Source organism: Propithecus coquereli, unplaced genomic scaffold, assembly GCF_000956105.1.
Source record: "Propithecus coquereli isolate 6110/MARCELLA unplaced genomic scaffold, Pcoq_1.0 Scaffold195, whole genome shotgun sequence".
Lineage (NCBI taxonomy): Eukaryota > Metazoa > Chordata > Mammalia > Primates > Indriidae > Propithecus > Propithecus coquereli.
In genome coordinates, this window is record NW_012144411.1 from 1630124 (window position 1) to 1652217 (window position 22094).

The 22094-nt window shown below is 34.0% G+C and overlaps 1 protein-coding gene and 1 pseudogene across 2 annotated transcripts; one reads left to right on the top strand and one right to left on the bottom strand.

Annotated features, from left to right (window-relative positions):
- The first annotated feature begins 3082 nt into the window (after nucleotides 1-3082).
- On the top strand, nucleotides 3083-20592 carry PLK4 (polo-like kinase 4). 2 transcript variants are annotated; one of them, XM_012643288.1, is made up of 16 exons: nucleotides 3083-3365; nucleotides 4022-4117; nucleotides 4836-4931; nucleotides 5013-5127; nucleotides 7268-8294; nucleotides 9019-9119; nucleotides 11021-11391; nucleotides 12234-12338; nucleotides 13058-13160; nucleotides 13745-13894; nucleotides 14749-14882; nucleotides 14975-15066; nucleotides 15204-15351; nucleotides 16121-16261; nucleotides 18461-18567; nucleotides 19802-19960. In XM_012643288.1, the coding sequence occupies exons 1-16, from the start codon at nucleotides 3336-3338 to the stop codon at nucleotides 19902-19904; spliced, it is 2919 nt and encodes a 972-aa protein (XP_012498742.1). In that variant the 5' UTR covers nucleotides 3083-3335; the 3' UTR covers nucleotides 19905-19960. The 2 variants fall into 2 exon arrangements, with proteins under 2 accessions (XP_012498742.1, XP_012498743.1); XM_012643289.1 differs by lacking the exon at nucleotides 4836-4931 and having other exon boundaries at nucleotides 19802-20592.
- LOC105809477 lies at nucleotides 16835-17292 on the bottom strand (annotated as a pseudogene).
- Nucleotides 20593-22094: the final 1502 nt, after the last annotated feature.

Here is a 22094-nt window from a genome sequence, read left to right on the forward strand (position 1 = left end):
GCATTCTATGCATGTAACAAAATACCCCCTGTACCCTATAAATATGTACAAATATGTATCAATAAATTAAAATTTTTTATCAAATCGCCTATGAAAATAGTCCAAGACATTCCATATGTGCATATGTTTGAACTGAAGTAATTAAATTCTAGAAATTTCCAATCATGTTGAAAATTAGAAAATACTTTTAGACAAATGACAATGAATATAAACTTTAAATTGTATCTGTACCCCTTAAATCTCAATCCCTTTTGGATGTTCCCTGTTCTTGCCATTGCATTATCTGTGTGTGTGGGTTGAGGAGAGCGTATATATATGTATAATATGTGTGTGTGTATATATATAAAAGTGTTTCTTACCGCTCCATAAGGACAGGGATTTTTATCTTTCCACAGCAACTACAAGGATGCCTGACACATAAGAGATGAACAGTTTTTAAATGAATGGAAGCTGCATGTAAGACTTGGTAAAGGATGTAACTGATACACCATCTTAGAAGTTAATATGCTTTAATGCATATACTTCAAATGAAGATTGAAGATTTAATGACATAATCATCCAAGTAAAGAGGCAGAAAACAGCAAAGTAAACCTAAAGAAATGGGAAGGAAATAATACCAGGAAGTAATAGATAACGCAATAAAAGTTCAACAAAATCAAAACCTCTATCTGAAATTTCTTTTAAGACAAAACACATAAGCCTTTAGCAAAATTGATAAAAGAAAACACGTAAGCATTACAGAAATTGATTTTGAGTTAAAAATATACAACTCCTGTGTGAATTGGACTCTAGAAAAAAATTAAAGTGCCATGCCCAGATAGTTTTACAAATATTCTAGGAATAAGTCTGTTTTAAGTATTTTAGAAATTAGGAAAAGAATACTTCCGAACTCCTCATATAAAACCAGTTTCACTGTATATTCATGATACCAAACCAAAAAAGATTGATGAGGAACAAAAGTACTTTTCTAAACTCACTCATGAACACAGATGCAATAAATTATAAATCTAAATAGCAAAGTGAATTCATAAATATATAAAAAGTATATTATCAAATTAGTGTAACCCAAGAATGCAAGGGTGGATTAATATTAGAAAACCTACATCTTTCCCCATATTAACAAATTAAGGAAAAAATATGATTACCTTAATTTGCTGAAAAACTGATTACTCATTTATGGTTTTTATACTACTCCTTAGTTTAAGCCACCATCTCTCACCTTATTGCAATAGTGTACTGGCCCTCATGACAGCTATCCCAACATGGAATTCAAATTTGATCCTTTCACAACTTGCATCAGATCATATTTTACTCTTCTGGTTAGAACACTCCATGACTTTCCAAAGCACTCAAAAGTAAAATCCAAAGTCTTCACCATGACTTGCCAAGGTCCTAAAGGATCTGTACCATTAACTCTTTTACCTCACCTTTTACTACTTTCCTCCTTGGTAACAAAGCTCCAATATAATGGCCATCTTTTAAGAGTATTATAAAACTGTTGAAAACGAGAAAGACTCTTACTCCTCTACAGAGCAAAAGACTAAAGGCTGACATTTCAGTAGAAATGAAGGAATCCAAGAGGCAAAGGAATGAAATCTCCACTGCTTGAAGTAGTGAAGGAAAACAAAATCTGCCAACCTAGAATTCTATACCTAGTGAAAATATCCTTCAAAAGTGAAGACATTCCATGCAAGAGATGGAGAGTAAGATTAAAAGAAAAAAAAAGTGAAGACAGGCCAGGTGCAGGGGCTCCTATAATCCCAGGACTTTGGGAGGCTGAGGCAGGAGGATTGCTTGAGGCCAGGAGTTCAAGACCAGCCTAGGCAACATAGCAAGACTCTGTATCTACAAAAAATTTTAAATGTTAGCTGGGCATTGTGGTGCACACCTGTAGTCCCAGCTATTCAGGAGGCTGAGGCAAGAGGATCACTTGAGTCCAGGAGTTTGAGGTTGCTGTGAGCTAGGCTGATGCCAGCCCCAGCAACAGAGCAAGACTCTGCCTCAAAAAAAAAAAAAAAAAAAAAAATAGTGTATGCAACCTATTCTTGAATGATTCATAAAACATAATAGGCTTATAATATTTATATATTACTACATAATGTATACATGTATATTACATAAAGAAAATCCCAAAACAAATGTGGTAAAATGGTAAGAATTGTTGAATCTGACTAAAGGACAATTCAGGAGTTCTCTATTATTCTAACTTTTGTGTAAGTTTGAAATTATTTCAAAACAACACATTAAAAAAAGATGAATTATAAGAACTTCTGAAAAGTCAACAGCAAAAGCAAGTCTAATTGGAAGAGTAGAATCTGGGATCTAAATGAGAACTGCTCAAACATGATAACATAACCTTTAAGGAAGGATTTCCACAAATGAAGGAAAAATGTTTACTTTTCTCTGAGCAGAGATATTTTTACAGCTTCCATATAGACAAACTTAAGTAAACTCGATACATCCACTAACACAGAAGAAAGAGCTTTCGAATTAGAAACAGAGGATCAAAGTTTGTGCACTAGTTCTGTTTCTTACACCTCCTTCCTGAGCATCACAATTTTCTCATCTGAAAAACACAGACCATTCCAACCTTACAGAGGTCTCTTTTGATCCATTCAGATCAGTGTGTGCGAGATCTTTTAATGGTAAATTACTACAAAAATGACTTTATAATAATTAATAGTTTACCAATAAAAATAATGGAGTTTGTTTTCTTAAAGCATCATAAACATTAATTACAGTTATGAAAAACTATGGAATAAGCCGTAGTGCTGTAAATAGTGTTCGTTTAAGCAAGGAACTTTTTTTTTCCTGTGCTTTTCTGTCAAGTCTACACACTTGAAAATTTAAAACAGTTTTAAACCCTTTCCGGAATGAATTGGAAGTAGTTTTTCAGACCGTGAAGTAAGTAACCCGATCGACTATAAACGTTTTTCATCGGTCAAGCGACGAGTCTTCTGAGCGGTATACCGCGCACGCCCCTCGTGGCTTAGCTCGAGGCCGCCCGAGCGCTTCCGGACGGCGGCCCGGAGGCCTAGGACCCTAGGCGGGCCGCGAAGAAGAGCCTACTGCGCACGCGCGCCTCGTTACGACACTGCCAGCCTAGCTACGACGGCAACCGGCGGGAGTTTTTCAAAATGGGAGTACAGAGGCACCGCCCAGGCCTCGGAAGGTGTCACGGAGAACTTTCGGTGGCTTTCCCGTCGTCGCCGGGAGCGGCGGCCTAGAGAGCCAAGCCTGATGGGCGCCAAGACCGGCTGGCTGCTTGGAGCGCTGCCTCGAAGGGACTGCGTGAAGGAAGCTAATCCGGGAAACACAGGCCGGGGCCTGGAAATATGGCGACCTGCATCGGGGAGAAGATCGAGGTCGGTAGTCTGCGACGGGGTGGGAGGGAATCGAGTGTCTGGACTCGAGACCTCGGTGGGAAGCGGGACGAGCGAAGCTAACGGCTCCGGGGCGGGCGGGTGAGTGCTTTGGGAGGCTCCCAACCGCCCTGGCCTCGGCTATTTGGGGGCGGAGCGGCCCGCCCCCCAGAGACTGTAGCGGGGGCGGGGGCGGCAGGACAGGTGAGTGGCTGGCATCCCGGCCCTTGTCCCTAGGCACTGAGGTTCCCTGTAAGCAATCCCGCCCGAGCTGCCGCGCTAGAGTAGGGCAAGGCTACCTCCTCCTCCTCCGAGGGGATGGCGGTTACCTCCGGCGGGAGCTGCGGCGGGATTCTGACCAGGCCCTAGGTTCCCACGGGTTGGCTGGAGGTGGGAGGAAGGAGTTGAGGCTGCACTGAAGTTGAGAAACCAGATTATTAGGGTACTCCATCAACGAGCCCAGCCTGAAAGTTCAGTGAGCCCCACAAGGCGTCAACATGCCTTCCATCTCTGACACCTACTGTATCGAGGTGTAATACCTGCTTGAATTTTGTCAAATTCCCCTCTCCATGCATTTTATCGTCTTATTCCAGCCCCTTTCCATCTTCCTTTCTACTCCTGTGAGTCATGACACATAATCTTTAATTTTAATTTTTAAGGATTTTAAAGTTGGAAGTCTGCTCGGTAAAGGATCATTTGCTGGTGTCTACAGAGCTGAGTCCATTCACACTGGTTTGGAAGTTGCAATCAAAATGGTAAGAATATATTAAATCTTCTCCTGTACTATGCAAGTACAAGATGTCAGAAACTCCTTATCTATCAGCCTTTTCTTTGAGTATGGTGTAAAGAACACATTGCATAGGCAGAAGACAGTAATGTCTTAAGAACATTTTCGGAAAACCTTGACCTTGCTTAAGTGTTTTATCTTCATTAACGTTCAGTAGACTAGTGTATGTTGTAGTTATGCATACTTGGAATAATGGGTAGGAATCAAATAAGTAATCTGTTAATATGATAGGAATACATTGTGTATAGTTTTATATTACACTGTAACAGTTAATCCAAAATACTATTCTTGTTAGAAGTCAGTCTAATAAGAGTAACATAAAACATGAGCAAATTAGGAATCATTTATGTAAACCAGTTAGAAAAGGGAAGGGAAATTTTGTTTTAAAGCTTGGCTAAATTTGGATTTTTTTTTTTTTTTTTTTTGTAGGTAGGATAGTTGTGCCATTAAATTCTTTAAATTGAGAGAGGGTATTAGAATGCATTGGGCAAACTTTTACTGAGTGTCAACTTTGCCAGGCACTCCCACATGCATGGGAAAAAATAGAGTAAGTTGATCTCAAAGATGTAGATAAAAGGACTTAAGACTATTTTAAATTAGAGTATACTTTCTTTTCAAAGTCGACTTTTAACCGCTTCACATTTGAAAGTTTATTAACATTTAAACCTCTTCTCTGTTATTTTTAGATAGATAAGAAAGCCATGTACAAAGCAGGAATGGTACAGAGAGTCCAAAATGAGGTGAAAATACATTGCCAATTGAAACATCCTTCTATCTTGGAGGTAAGATACAAATTTTATAGAGGTGGCCAAAGAGACTGAATTTTTATATACTATAATTTCTTATGCCTTTTCATGTTTCAGCTATATAACTATTTTGAAGATAACAATTATGTGTATCTGGTATTAGAAATGTGCCATAATGGAGAAATGAACAGGTATCTGAAGAACAGGATGAAACCTTTCTCAGAAAATGAAGGTAGGCTTCTTTGGGGTGGGGGTGGAGCGATAAGATAAAAATTGTGCATTTTAAAATGTAGTTTTGAAGTATGTGCTATTTTGTAATATTTGGTAAAACTGTTTCAGTTATAACTTTAGGTTCCCCCTTGCAAAAGCTGTTAATTAAAATAATTGAAGCATTACAGAAGTAAGAAATTGGTTATCCTTCCATCCCCCAAATCACATTTTAAATTAAATCATTGTTAGTGATTCAGTGTGTATCCTTTCAGTTCTAAAAAGCTTTTTGAATGCCATTGATGACTATAAAGCAGTTGTAAATCAAGCACAAATAACCATTGAAACTATTTATATAGAAAATATGAAACATTTTATAATGAACCCCCTTGAACTTAACACTTAGGTTCCAAAACTGTTGACTTATGGTCAGATTGTTTCATCAGTACCCTTTTTACTCATGTGATTTGCCAGAGAATTTTGAAGCAAATTATAGACATCTTTTTAACTATAAATTGTCTAGAATATATCATTACAAGATAGAGACTTTTTTAAAAACATAACCACAGTCATTATCACACCTAATAATCCCTTACTATGAAATACATAAGTCAGTTTCAAACTTGACCAGTTTCTCATAAATAATTTTTTACAGTTCAAATCAGAATCAAATAAGGTCCATACATTGTCACAGAAATGATTGTTTTCAAGTTATCTTGCCCTTTTAACTGAGATTGCAGCTTACATAAGAAAGGTAGTTGCTGACAGGCTTCTTGTACATTTGAATCTATAACCCACTTGGAAAACAGTTTGGTCACGTGTATTAAGAGTTATGGAAATGTTCAGATCCCATTGCTGGAAGTTTATTTTGAAGAAATAATATGACTTGAAAAACAATTCGTGTGCATATTGATGACTACTGCATTGTTCATAATATTTTTATAATAAAATAAGGCTTTATTAAATAAGACAGAATCTGCAAAAGCAATAAAGGAAAAGAATTACCAGTTTCAATTAAAATAAAAACTTTATGGGACAAAAGACACTTTCAACAAAGTTAAAAGACGAAGATAGTAAGAAAATATTTGCAAGATATATGGCTGAAAAATTAACACTGTATTAAAAGATATAGGGCATGCCTAAAAAGAAAAAAGATAATTGAATAGAAAATTGGACAGGGGATATGAACAGACTTTTCACAGAAGAGAAAATACAAATGGCCAGTAAACATGAAAAGATGCTGAAGCCCAATAGTAACATGAGAATGCTAACCAAAATAATAATGAGGTGCCATTTTTTTACTTACTGAATTGAGACTGCCTAATGTTAAAGAGGATGTGCATGAAAATACAGCCTTTTTGAGTGTAATTTGGCAAGATATGAAATACTAAATTTTCTCATCCTTCATCCCAGTGATTCTACATCTTGAATCTGCCATAGGGAAACACCCCATGCATATATATACAAGAAAACAATCATGTACGAGAATGTTACTGTATTTTTTTGTAATCATGAAATTTCAGAAATGACCCAAGTGTTCACCAACAGCAATTAAATAAAATAAAGGTCTGTGGTACTGACATAGAAATATCTCTAAGAAATATTGTGAAGTGGGAATAAAAGTAATGAAACTATATATTTGTATACCATTTTTATATCTAAAAAGCATTTATGACAGGTATTTCCATAGATTTAAATGTATGTAAGCAAGCAGAAGAATGTATAAAAGAATACATACAAATTGTTGACAGTGATTACATCTTGGGAGAGTTTGTGAGGCATCAAAGAAACTTTAGCTTTTCTTTTTTACAATTAGAATATATTTGTGAATTGCTTGTGTAGTTAATAAATAATTAATTGCTTTGGACTTAGGGTTACTCTAGTTACCCTAATAACTCCCAACTGCTAAAAACATTAATCTTTTCTTATGCGGAAAGTTCATTGGTTGGAAAGAATAAAGATTATAAAAGGAGTACCTAATTCTCTTAAAGGGAATTAGACAATATTATGATATCATCAGAGTGGTATTTTGGTTGGTAAATCTAAGCTGCAAGCCAGTGTTCTAATGTAATATTCAAGCATATGTATGTGGGTTCATAATGTATTTTAAATACTAAACTTCCAGATTTTCTAAATTGTTAAGTTCTCTTTTTTGCATCCAACAGCTCGACACTTCATGCACCAGATCATTACAGGAATGTTGTATCTTCATTCTCATGGTATATTACACCGGGACCTCACACTTTCTAACCTCTTACTTACTCGTAATATGAACATCAAGATTGCTGATTTTGGGCTGGCAACTCAGTTGAAAATGCCACATGAAAAGCACTATACATTATGTGGAACTCCTAATTATATTTCACCAGAAATTGCAACTCGAAGTGCACATGGACTTGAATCTGATATTTGGTCCTTGGGCTGTATGTTTTATACATTACTTATCGGGAGACCACCTTTTGACACTGACACAGTCAAGAACACCTTAAATAAAGTAGTTTTGGCAGATTATGAAATGCCAACTTTTTTGTCAAGAGAAGCCAAGGACCTTATTCACCAGTTACTTCGTAGAAATCCGGCAGATCGTTTAAGTCTGTCTTCAGTATTAGACCATCCTTTTATGTCCCGAAATTCTTCAACAAAAAGTAAAGATTTAGGAACTGTAGAAGACTCAATTGATAGTGGGCATGCCACAATTTCTACTGCAATGACGGCTTCTTCCAGTACCAGTGTAAGTGGTAGTTTATTTGACAGAAGAAGACTTCTGCTTGGTCAGCCACTCCCAAATAAAATGACTATATTTCCAAAGAATAAAAATTCAAGTGATTTTTCTTCTTCAGGCGATGGAAGCAGTTTTTATAATCAGTGGGGAAATCAAGAACAAGAAACCAGTAATAGTGGAAGGGGCAGAGTAATCCAAGATGCAGAAGAAAGGCCACGTTCTCGATACCTTCGTAGAGCCCATTCGTCTGATAGGTCTGGGACTTCTAATAGTCAATCTCAAGCAAAAACATATACAATGGAACGATGTCACTCAGCAGAAGTGCTTTCAAAGTCCAAGAGATCGGAAGTAGATGAAAATGAAGAGAGATACTCATCTACAAACAGCAATGTCAATATTTTTCACTTGTTTAAAGAAAAGACATCTAATAGTTCTGGATCTTTTGAAAGACCTGGTATCAATCAAGCACTGTAAGAATAATTCTATCAAAAGCATTTTATTTTTCAGTAAACATTGTACTAGCACAAATATGAAGCTGCATCTAAGGGGAGGTTACCAAGACAATGAATGTCTTTTTTTAAACACGGTCAGATGCTCCTGAGTCACTTCTTAATTATGATTTCCATTTCTTATTAGGAAGACAATTAGAATTAGATCTTGAATGTGGTTAAGAATTTTTTTTAAATGAGCATATGTGTTCACGAATGTATTTAATACTTGGGAATTTTTAGTTTCATTTTTTATTTTATATATGGAGCAATTCTGCAGTGTAAAGTGACATATATTAGACATGTCTGACCTCTAAAATACTCTAACTATACGTAGAGAAATAGAAAAACTGAACCTGAGTGATGAGTAACGATAATATTGACTGCTTCTAACATGAACACTAATTTTTTAGTTACTGTAGTATTTATTTGTTTTTCTTCTGATCTTTCTATGATTTTTATGTTTAAATTATAAGAGGGCAGTAGCAATGTAGAAACATTGTCACAGTGTAATGAGTTTTTTAGCATGAGGTTTTTTTTAGCTTTTTAGAGACAATTTAGTTATGCAAATATTATTTTCTACAGTTATTCTAAAATTTTCAGGTATTCAAATCAGAAGAAGTCTTCCTTTTCTAATATTTTTATCTTAAAAAGTTACCTGACGATTTTTTATTAGTTTGTGTGATTTGTTTTTTTGTTTGTTCAGCTCCAATCATCTTTGTCCAGGAAAAACTCCTTTTCCATTTTCAGACCAGTCACCTCAAACTGAAATGGTCCAACAGTGGTTTGGGAATCTACAAATAAATGGTGAGTTTTTAATGGCGTATTTAACCAAAAATTAATTTCATTGGATAGGATGAGGAAAAAAAATTATTTGGACACCTCTTAAGCATTGTAGCTTTCTATTTCAGTTTTCTTAAGAAAATAAAACATTTCTGATAAATTTTAATAAAGCTGTATTACAACAATAGTAATATAATAACACATTTTGAATATTCACTATAAGTCAGCCACTGTCCTTGATTTTTAACATATGTGTTAACTTACTAAATTCTCACAAAACAAGGTATAAGGAAGATACTCTTATTATACCTGTCTTACAGATGAGGAAGTTATAGTATACAGAGCTTAATTTGCCCAAGCTGCATGACCATTAAGTAGAAGAACCACGATTCCAACCCAAGCAGTCTGGCTCAGAGGCTTTGCTCTTAACCCCTGTGCTCTTGCAGCCTCTCTATAATAAGCATCTACTATCAGTGCCTATAAAATAATCAAAAGATGGTTGACCATATTTTTAAGTAGAAGCTGATACGGACATTGCCATCTACCAGTGCAGCCTCACACCGAAATACACATATTAAAACCTAAACATTTTTAAACAATCATTCAAGTCGTTATTTTATTTACAGATATAGAGTTTGACAGTTAAACCTTCCTCATTAGTGAACATGACAGATTCACAGAAGGTGCGTTGGGAAATAATGATGGCAAAAAGAGAGAATAAAAAAGAAACATATGGAGAGGAGGTTTACTAAGTATTGTGTTACCTCACAGACAATGAGTGCATAATATAGCTATAATTTAAGTAGAGAGTGTATGTCATCTCAAGAGTCTATTCTTTTTTTCTTTTCTTTCTTTGTTTAAAACATATTATTTTCAGAAGCCCAAAAGGGAATTAATCTTTTCATTTGTGTATGTTAGAGATAATAATTAAAGTTTGTTTTTTAAACTATAAAACTGCCATGTACGTAAGAGCACATCTGTTGTGTTTACAGATACTTTTATTTTGTAACATGGACTTGTCTGAGATGAAGAAATAACTTTGTTTATAATAATCTAGTAGTGCTGCTGCACTTTTAAAGTATATTATTTGATAGAAAATATTTCTAATATTTCATAGTGAGAGTTGGGGAGGGAAATGACTTTTTCTAAAAAGTCATTTAAGAAAAAAATTGTAATGCAAATTTTAGAGCTTAGCATGAAGGATGGGGAACTTGCAGCCATAAGGCCACATGTGGCCTTCTAGGTCCTTAAGTGTGGCCTTTTGACTGAATCCAAATTTTACAGAACAAATCCTTTTATTGAAAGGGATGCAGCAGAGAAAGATGAAGCTTTTCTTGCCTACTTTGGTGCTTAAAAAAGAACAATTTTGAAATCAGAAGGCCGCAGGTCCCCCACCCCTTTTTTAAAAATGTGGGTGCAACTAAATGTGTAATATTAATAATATTAAGACTATTCATATACTGTTTTTTCTTTTTGTTGCATATTTCTTAAGTAAAGATGAGATAGACAGTCCTTAGCTGGGAGAGTAAATTTACATATTTTTCTCATGTAGAATACCTAGGAACTCAAATCTGCTTTTGTTGGAGCAGTGGCAGTTGCTTCCTTTAGAATTAGCAGGTGACCCTCTGGTAACTAGTTTTTCTTGATTGAAAAATTAAATTTCCCATTAATATCTTTTCTTAATTTTAGGAATGCTAAAGGTATTCCTTTAAGATCTGGCTTAAAATGCCCTTTTAAATTTCCTATCTTACTATGTCATACCTTGAACCGCTTATTTATTAGAAAAATTATGAGCTCTTGTTTTTTTCTTTTACTAGATTTCTTTTGTTCAAAAAAAAATGCTATTATAACCAGCATGACATTGTTTTCTATAGACTTGTTTTTTTGGTTATTTACTAAATTGCTTTATTCTATGTATATTATAGCTCATTTAAGAGAAACTACTGAATGCAACAGCATTAGTTCAAACCAAGATTTCCAAAGCCATCCAGATTTGCAGGACACATCAAGAAATGCCTGGACTGATATAAAAGCCAAAATGAACTCTAATGTTTCTGATAATGCACATTCTGTAAAACAGCTGAATACCATGAAATATATGACTGCACTTCACAGTAAACCTGAGATAATTCAACAAGAATCTGTTTTTGGCTTAGATCCTCTTCCTGAACAAAGGAAGACTATGGGTGTGGAACCATCATTGGGTTATCATCAGAAACGTACATTACGAAGCATTACATCTCCTTTGATTGCTCACAGGTTAAAACCAATCAGGCAGAAAACCAAAAAGGCTGTGGTATGTCTATTATTTTCCTAAGTTCCTATAATATTTTTCTTGAGAATACAATTCTTGAGGACATGATATTTTTTAGTTCCCTATAATGTCCCTGTACTTTGGGGTATGTACATGATAAACTTATTTAAAGAGAAAGAATGGGTGTTTATGGAAAAATAGCTGTTGTTTCCCTCTAACTTCTTAAGAATTGTGAATTGCTACTGGTGAGTTTTGAATTTTAAATTATAGATTTAAATAAAATAGATTTGAATGGAAAACATGTAAAAATAATACTATATGCTGTGTTAAATATTTTATTCACAATTCCAATCAGTGAGTTAATATTTAATATTATCCCTTTGCTTTTATTTTTATTGTTTCTATATATAATCCAGTCTTAAAAGTTATACCAGAAAATATGACTTTTTTTTAACATCTGAAACAAAAGAAGGAAAGTTTAGAGTTTAAAAACTGTCATATGTGATTTGGGAATGATTTTTTTTTTTTTTCCTTTCCTATCTTCATACTGTTCCTTGTTTTCCATTTCACTTCCCACTTCATTCTTGCCTTTGTTTGGCCTGCTATTGTCTTTTCAAAGTCCTTACTCTCCACCCTACCTTCTGCTTTCTTTCTGCTTACTGGTTATCAGTTCACACTTCATTATACATTCTTACCTTGCACCTTATGGTTCACAGTTGTGTTCAAGTATAACTCTGGATCTAGACTGTTGCCGTGAAGCAGCTATCTGATTTTGACTTTAATATTTGTTTCTACGATGGTTAAGTACTTTTAAGTATTATGCATGTCAGAGCTGTTGCAGTAAACAAAAGAATTGTTATTTATTTTTGTGGGTTTTCTTTTAGGTGAGCATACTTGATTCGGAGGAGGTATGTGTGGAGCTTCTAAAGGATTATACATCTCGAGAATATGTGAAAGAAGTTCTTCAGATATCTAGTGATGGAAATATGGTAATGTGGAGTTACTTTATTATCTTGCAACTTCAAATCATCCCTTAAGCATTTAACGTTCAAATTCATTCTATAATGCTATCTTTAAGGTTTTTTGATATGATAGTGTCTCTGGAATTCAAAAACCAAAAGAGCATACTAAACATATTTAAATAAATTAGTGGTTTTAAAAATAATTATGGCCGGGCGCGGTGGCTCACGCCTATAATCCTACCACCCTGGGAGGCCGAGGCGGGCGGATTGTTTGAGCTCAGGAGTTCGAAACCAACCTGAGCAAGAGCGAGACCCCGTCTCTACTAAAAAAATAGAAATAAATTAATCGGACAACTAAAAATATATAGAAAAAATTAGCTGGGCGTGGTGCGCATGCCTGTAGTCCCAGCTACTCAGGAGGCTGAGGCAGAAGGATTGCTTGAGCCCAGGAGTTTGAGGTTGCTGTGAGCTAGGATGACGCCACGGCACTCTAGCCTGGGCAACACAGTGAGATTCTGTCTCAAAAAAGAAAAAAAAATTATAATAATAATTATAGCTATTAACAAAATCTAAACTTTTGGATTAAGTTTATAAAGTAAAATAATTACTTTTAGAGAATATTTAACATTTTCCTATAAAATAATACTTAATGTTACATTTGAGCTCTTTTTATACTTTTTAGTAACAAAATATATTTCCCTAACTTAATAGCAAATAATTAGAATTCTTAAAATATTTTTTGGCAGATCACTATTTATTATCCAAATGATGGAAGAGGTTTTCCTCTTGCTGATAGACCACCCTCACCTACTGACAACATCAGTAGGTACAGTTTTGACAACTTACCAGGTATGTAAGTATACTAGGGAATAAATTTAGATGGTAGGTTTATATATATATAAAAACTCTATATATAGATATGATATTAACTATCCTGACTTTTGTCAGACAGCAGGTCATGTTCTTGTACTTTGTATTTGGTGAGATTTGTTACCTTTTTAATCCAGTGTTTATTCATATTGTGTGTTACAATGGTACTTTAGTCTACTTAGTTAAGTAAAAACTAACTCTAGAATATTAGTCATATATCACAAATATAATTTGTGCAGTTTGTTTAGAATTTGACTAGAATCATGTTAAAAAATTTGACATAAAGTATCTAGTTTTTGACCTTTGAAATCATTGGTGTGGTACTTAAATGATCATTTACAATTATGGTAACCAAATTTGATTCCCAGTTCAGCTTCTGGATATTATGGATTGGGGAAACAGATACTGAATAGTAAGATTTCATTGAGGTGACTTTTAGAAATGAATAAGAAAACCTATCTGATCTATCCCTGTTAGAAATCAAAGCAAACAGATAAAACTACATATCAGGTCAATACTTTTCTTCCCTCATGTTAAGTAATTTCTTTCTTTTTTCCCCTTAGAAAAGTACTGGCGAAAATATCAATATGCTTCCAGATTTGTACAGCTTGTAAGATCTAAGTCTCCCAAAATCACTTACTTTACAAGATATGCTAAATGTGTCTTGATGGAGAATTCTCCTGATGCTGATTTCGAGGTTTGGTTTTATGATGGTAAGTACTATTTAGAAATGATAAAGAAGATGATAAGTTTAAAAAAATACCAAAATAGAAATGGTAATTTTTTTAGTCTGTAATTTAGTAGTATATGTGTGTTTTTTTGTTTAACACAGCAAATTTTAAAGATACATATACAACTGTATATATAAATTGCACAGTACCATATATACTACATGTCAAATCATGTTAAACGAAATTTATTTATATATACCTTCCTGTAAACAGTTTATCCTATATTATGTATAATAGTCCTCTTTTCCTACTTAACTCCAGTTTTTTTTTTTTTTTTCTCAAAATCAGTTAGAGCTAATTAAGACCTTAACATTCAGACAGTATAAGCTCAATTTAACTACATCCAGATTGATGGTATAAAAATCACATGAGATTAACAGCATCCTATTTCTTATTGGAAACTCAAATGGACATATACCAAATTATGAGACAAATGTGGCAAAAAGGATAAGGTTAAATCAGTCTGATTTTCTAAATTTATTCTATAAAGATGATTTATTTTTAATCTATAAGGTTTCCTCCTTAAGGGACACACAGCACACATATCACACAGTACACATAAAATTATACCTATCCTTCAATTATGTTTTTATATGAGAGCAGTGGTTTTTTATTATAAAATATAAAAGTATCAGGTTTAAACCAGGTCTATGTTGAAAAAAAATGAATGACCTATATTTATTGAATACTTTGAGAATCTCATTTTATAAATGGTCAATGAATGAATATAAGTGATACCTTGATCTAGGAGCCATTATATACTGGTATAATAACGAATATAAGTCTGGGAATATTTAAAGAAATGATAAAAGAATAGTTTTTTGCTTATTTTTTAGGAGCAAAAATACACAAAACAGAAGATTTAATTCAAGTAATTGAAAAGACTGGGAAATCTTATACTTTAAAAGGTGAAAGTGAAGTTAATAGCTTGAAAGAGGACATAAAAATGTATATGGACCATGCTAATGAGGTACATACCTACTTAAACGTTTTTCATACCAATTAATAATGATAACAGAAGACATAGGTGAAATGACAGAAAGCATTCTTCTTTTGAAATAGGGTCATCGTGTTTGTTTAGCACTGGAATCCACAATTGCAGAAGAGGAAAGGAAAAGTAGGAGTGCTTCCTTTTTCCCAATAATTATAGGAAGGTAAATGTATGAAAATTTTAAACATATGGCTAAAATATATAGGATATGTTAAGAAAACAGTGTTTACATTATAAACATTATTTAGTCTTCTGTAAATTCAAAGCTCTAAGGGAAATATTCGCATGTTTCTCCTTCAGAAAACCTGGTTGTATTAGTTCACCGAAGGCCTTATCACCTCCTCCTCCTGTGGATCCAAACTACTCAGTGAGAGATAGACCAGCTTTGAGTAGAATAGTCATGAATAGTGCTGCTTCTAAAACACAGGCACCAATACTTAATCCTTCTGTAAGTAAATATATGTCACTTCTGTACTTTAAAACTTTCAGTGACTTGCCTGATACCCTTCATATATTAATAAAATTAAAATGCCTTACTCTGGCCTTAATATCGCCTGCCTACTTTTCGAGCCTCATTCTGAACCACTTTACCCCATATTATCTGTGCTTGAATGTCAAAGGACTTTTTCGCATGCTGTTCACTTGGCCTGGAACTCTTTTTCCCCAGGCTCTTAACTTCATGTGACTAATTTTTTCTCATTTTTCAGGTGTCTGTTTAAATGTTAACCTCAGTGAGGCCTAATCTGACCCCTCTGGGAGAAAGTTCAATGTATTAACGTATACATATATGGTTGTTTCATTTTTACTAGTAAAATATCTTTAACTGCCTAAATACATGATAGGCTCGTGGTTAAATAAATTTATTATATATTTACTTAATTATGCCAATGAAGAAAAATGCCATGTTAAAGAAATGGGGTTGTGTATGTGTGTGTGTATGTGTGTTTGTGTATGCACACATACTGATTATAGCTGTGAAAAAGTATGCCTTGGGGGAAAAAAGACAAAAGAAATCTACCAAAATGAAAACAGCAATTGTGATTTTTTTTCTTTTCTGCATTTTTCTAATTTTCAGTAATGTTACATTTTAGTTTTGAAATTTTTGTTTCTAAAAAATTACTTTAAGCTAATGAAAATCCTGTACTTTTCTACTTTTGCTGAAGTTGGCTTATAAAAATGCTTAGGAATAATATCTTCCTGTCCTTTACTATTTGTAGATGGTTACAAATGAAAGACTTGGTCTTGCAACTACAGCTTCTGGAACAAACATCTCTCCTAGTAGTCTAAAAGATTGTCTTCCTAAATCAGCACAACTTTTGAAATCTGTTTTTGTGAAAAATGTTGGTTGGGCTACACAGGTGAGAAGTTTCTAGAAAAGTGCATTTTCTCAGTATGAATTTCTTTTGGTTTTCACACTGATTAGACAATTACCAGTTACCTTCATATAAAATTAAAATGCCTTACTGTGGCTTTATTATCACCTACCTACTTTTCCAGCCTTTTCCTAAGCTACTTTATCCCATATTATCTGCAGTAATTATTTAATTTTATTACTTTACATAATTATTTTAATGACTTCTCTTTACAAGGAAGTTTTTACACTTTTCTTTTTACATTGGTTACATTAAAATTTCTAATTTTTGTTTTTGTTTGTATGCATTTGGAAAACTCTAATATTGCTGATAACAGAATGCCTGCTAGGGCCTGCGTGACCTACTTTTTGCCCTTTTTATTTATTTACAAAAAACAACAAAAATATATTTATTTAATATACATTACAAGGGCTCAACCAGAGACTTAATTTAAAAAACAGAAACAAAACAAAAATAGCACCACAGCTCAAGATACAGAGTCCTATATAGAAATCAAGGAGGGGACATTTCATCTAAGGAAAAAATAAAAAGATACAAGGCAAGGCAGGACAGCCTGGGTCAGGGCTCCTGGCTAAATACCTGCTTTGAGTAGGTTTCTTGCAGGTACTTCTTAAAAGCTGTGGAGTTTTTCAGTTTTTCAAGAGCTCGGTAGCATGTATGTTTAAAGGGCTATTGATGTTGGGTTCTCCTAGCAGGCCCTGAATGGAAAGCAGCATGGTCCTGACGTCACACAGGGCAGACTACTTGTCCTTCAGGATGTCCAGGCAGATGTTACCCTGGGTGTCCACACTGAGGTGGTAGTAGGGCATAAGGAGCTCCACCATGGGTGCATTGTAAGTGTAGCCACTGGAGAACTCTAGGGAGAGAGCTTATACCTCAGGACTTCATACACTGTGCCAGCTGCTCCATGGATGGTCCTTACCCATTTGAAAAGGTTGTCTGATTCGAAAGGAAGAAACTCCTTTGTCATCAGACATCATGAGAGTCATCAGCTCCTGTTGCAGCCTTTTACCCGCAGGGCCCCAGGTGCTACCCGCCGCTGTGCTCAGCTCCTTTACTAGCTGCCACAGTGGGTCAGAGTTTGGGGAGGCCATCCTGCCCTTTGTTTTTAAAGTAGAGGTTATGATAAGGACTAATTGTGAGGAGTTCAGAACAGTGGAACATTTTAAATTTTAGAAATTAGTTGTAATCTCTATTAGTAGAGTAACTAACATTTGGCAAATGAAGGCAAGGATTTTTGCATTTCAAAGTTAAGTGAAAGGTGCACACTTGTAGTCCCACATACTCAGGAGGCTGAGGCAGGGGGATCACTTGAGTCCAAGAGTTTGAGGCCAGCCTGGGCAACATAGTGAGACTCTGTATCCTTAAAAAAAAAGTCAACATTGAGTTTCAAACTTAAACAATTTTATGTAGCTGTGAACCTATGTGTAGATTATCCAAAAGCTTGAAACTTGGAGACTTTTGAGCATGGCACATGTACTTACCATTGAGATAAAATGAAGCAGAGGACTTCACGGGGGTAGGGAACATTTGTTGAATACATGCTATGGGATATCATGGTTTTCACATACATTGTCTAGTTTGTCCCTCAAAATAGTAAAGTTGATATTATCTCCTTTTATAGATAGTAAAATTATGGTTCATAATGGTAGACTGACTTACACAATCTTACACTATACTTGTAAATTAGCAGAGTCTGGATGTAAACCTTAGTCTGATTCCAATGTCTATGTTTTTTTCTCTGTACCGTGTGCCTCCCTGTTTTGAGTGAAGAAGTTTCAAAGGCTAAGATGTAACATTCTCAGGCAGGGAAAAAATTCTTGTGGCCTAAGGACAAAGAAGGTGTTGCTTTAGTCATTTCCTAAATCCCTTCTTGATAGGAAATACTATATAGAGAAAAAAACAATCAAAAACCTACTCAGATACCCTAATGGAAATTATTGGGAAACAGGTTTCATTTAGAATAATTTAAATATTATAATGTCCTAGCTATTAAAGGAATAATCTGAAAAAGAACACGTGAATAAATTCCCAATGCTACTACTACCACAGCCCCAAAATTTGCAGTCACCTATGAGAGTTGGGTTTTTTTAACTGTGTAGAAAACTTGTTAAATATGAGTACTTTTTAAAAACCCCAGCCCCTCTACTGTATAGTAATTGTGTATGCTTATTATTTTTCTAGTTAACTAGTGGAGCTGTGTGGGTTCAGTTTAATGATGGGTCACAGCTGGTCGTGCAGGCAGGAGTGTCTTCTATCAGTTATACATCACCAGATGGTCAAACGACCAGGTAAGTTCTTAAAATACCAATTTTAAGATTCTAGATTAAGTTGAGATTCAGCCCTTTGCTATAACTTTACCTTCTTTATATGTTGAAATAAATGATTTAATAAAGTTACTATTTTCAATTTGACAATGATCATACTATTCCTTAAACTGTGTTAATTATTCTTTGCAGTTCGTATACTCTCCTGTGCATATTTTATGATTATCTACCTACATTAATGCAGGGCAATTGGCATGAATAATCCACTCTAAGTGGTTGGATTCCCTTGTAGCCTTATCACATAGCCTAACTAGGTTGGCCCTTTCAGAAGTAATGGACTACTAAGTTCAAAGTACCTAAATACCTAAACAGTTTACTTAAAAGAACATAGAAACAAGAAATCTTTTTTTTAAGAGATAACCAATTATTTCTTCCAAATGAAAGGGTAAGTCCCATGATTTAGTGTGAAGTGATTAATGTTTGAAACACTTTCGCATTATGTTTTATTCTGCATGAAAATGTGTGCCAGGCACCATGCTAACAATAAGGTATCGGGCATTAGGAAAAACAAACAGTAGTTTGGTTTCCACATTTGAACAATGACTTATTAAAAAGAAGTAGGCTACTGACAAAGCCCATGCAAACATGCTACTTTTTGAGAACTACTTATTAAGGTGGGAATATGTGGAACAAATATAATTTGTGGATATCTACCAATTGCATTTTTGTTAAATGTGTATACATGCAGTACCATCACTTAAAGAACTATTTAACGTGAGAGTCTTTGTTGAAAGCACTTTCAGATGTTCCAGAAAGTAGAAGGATGCAGATGCAAAGTAGGTAGAACCCATGTTCACAGAATAAATGTTGACATTTTACTTGGTATGGTCAGTGGAAATTCTTAACATTTAAATAGAAATGTGTTAATAATATGTTTACCTTAGTATTTTCTTTAGAATTATGGCTTTCAATTTAATGAGGAATCCATATTTTTGGCTTACTTTAGAAATTATAAAGCTAGTTCACAATTGTGATCTAATTTTTTTATTATTATTTGAATATGTTTAGAAATTGGTCTATTTTAAAAGGAAGCAAAATGGGTCTGCATCATTTGATTTCGGTATCTAATAATTTTGTATAATTTTTCTGAGGTGCTTCTTGTCATGGAATTACTGAAAAATACAATATGCTTTTTGGTACTATCATAAGAAGCAAGTAATTAAGTTATGTTTTATCTGTTTCCTTTTGCTTCACTTAGGTACGGAGAAGATGAAAAATTACCAGAATACATCAAACAGAAATTACAGTGTCTTTCTTCCATCCTTTTGATGTTTTCTAATCCCACTCCTAGTTTTCAGTGATTAAAACTCCTTTCAGATATATAAGTTTAATAAATAACTTTTTTGTTGGCTTTCAAGTAAAGTGACTTTTTATTTAATATAACTTCTTCAGAAAGCCATTCTATGAAAGAAAATTTTCATCTGTACCTTAAAGGATGTATTTTGAGAGAACAAAGCAAAATGAAACTTGAATCACTTACCAAATATAGTGATCATGGAGGAAAATAGAACACCTAACTTTGCTCTTAGAACATATATCCCCAAACCTATTGTGTTCATATATTTGTATTGAACAGTCTTTTAAAAGCAAAAATATAAATGGTGTGTGGTATATTTGTGCTTTTATTGTTTTCTGTACTTCTCAGACATGTTAAGAATCATGGACAAAACATGCTGGAGTTTTGGAATTTTTGAACATGTAAATAATGTGTATTTATGTTATAAGTAACATATGTAAACATGTATATTTGTTTTATATTTATTTTTGTAGCACCAGTGTCTGATGAAACATTTCTGCAAATGCATTTTATGAAAAATAATAAATAACAGTGATAAGTTACTTTATCTTTTGATTTGTTTAATTACATACTTATTTTAAAGTAAGTTACTAGTAAATGCACTTTTAAATTTTGTTGTCTGTTTAGGTGTCAATGAAATTTTAAAAACTAATTTTGCAAATGTTAAATACATTATTTCTCTTACCTGAAAATATTTGTGTATTTTAATGATAAACATTTTAATACTGAAGAACTTAATGATGTAATTAATTAACATGAAGGAAAAGAATATTTGATAGTGGGATAGCCCTTCCTAATGAAAAAATAGGAATATAATGAAACTACTTAAATATGATAAAGAGACTGGGCACAGTGTCTCAAGTCTGTAATCCCAGAACTTTGGGAGGCTGAGGCAGGATTGCCTGAGGCCAGGAGTTTTGAGACCAGCCTGGATAACATAGCAAGACCACGTCTCCACAAAAAAATAAAATTAGCCAGGCATGATGGCATGCACCTGTAGTTCTAGCAACTTGGGAGGCAGAGGCAGGAGGATTGCTTGAGCCCAGGGGTTCAAGGCTGCAGTGAGCTATGATTGTACCACTGCACTCCAGCCTGGGCTACACAGCAAGATTCCATCTCTTAAAAAAGAAAAAATGATAAAGGCTGTTTAACCTACTATTTCCTGCTGATTTGTATTATCAGGGAACTATTTGAGCTATTTCTATTATGTAAACAAAATAATGTCATAATTATTCAAGATTGTTTTGGAGGTTTTTGCTTAAGGCAGTGAGAAGAGAAATAATTACATTTGCAACATAAATTGCAGAGTTAAGAAAAAGACAACCTAATATAAAAATGGACAAAAGATAAATATTTTACAAAGGAAATTCATATGGTCAATTAAAAGGAAATATGCTCAACCTCATTAAAGTTGGGGAAATGCAAAATTAAAATGAGAATCATTTCCCTTTATCAAAGAATTGATAAAAGAAACAATAGTGCTTTCAAAGAGATATAGAATTCTCAGGTGTTGAAAATGATAGCTGTGAAAGTAAAATGGCAATATCTATTAGAATTAACACATTTTAACATATTGGTATTAATAATCCAACTTTGAGGAAGAAAATTATGTAAGTCCTTCTTTTAGGGAAAGTATTGTCAGAAATGAGATTTCCTTTAAAAATGGATATAAAGTAATTCAATTATTTAGTTAACCTGAAATAAAAATGATACAAAAAAGGCAGGCTAAATGCTTCATTCTTTGCTTTATTTACTATTTTCAGAATTAAGAGTTGATACTCTAACAACTTCCAAAGGTGAGTGATAAAGTGTTTTTGGTATATTTATGAACTCAAGATTTTTCTAAATCAATTTTTTTGCGGTAAAAAATACCTAAAATTCACCATTTTAAAGTGTACAATACAATGACATTAAGTGTATTCGCATTGTACAACCGTCACCACTACCCATTTCAGGGACTTTTCATCATCCCAAACAGAAACTCTGTACCCATTAAACCATAACTTCCCATTTGCCCCTTTGTCTAGCCATTGGTAACCTCTATTCTTTCTGTTTCTATGAATTTGCCTATTCTAGGTACCTCATGTAAGTGGAATCATATAATGTTTGTCCTTTTGTGCCTGGCTTATTTCATTTAGTGTGATGTCTTCAAGGATCATTCACATTGTATCATTTATCAATATTTCCTTTTTAA

Bases quoted from the DNA above. Each gene is read 5' to 3' on its own strand.
- PLK4 (XM_012643288.1), top strand. From the start codon at position 3,336: ATGGCGACCTGCATCGGGGAGAAGATCGAG. The intron at 4,118-4,835 runs GTAAGAATATAT...TGTTATTTTTAG, and splicing joins TGGAAGTTGCAATCAAAATG to ATAGATAAGAAAGCCATGTA. The intron at 8,295-9,018 runs GTAAGAATAATT...TTGTTTGTTCAG, and splicing joins CCTGGTATCAATCAAGCACT to CTCCAATCATCTTTGTCCAG.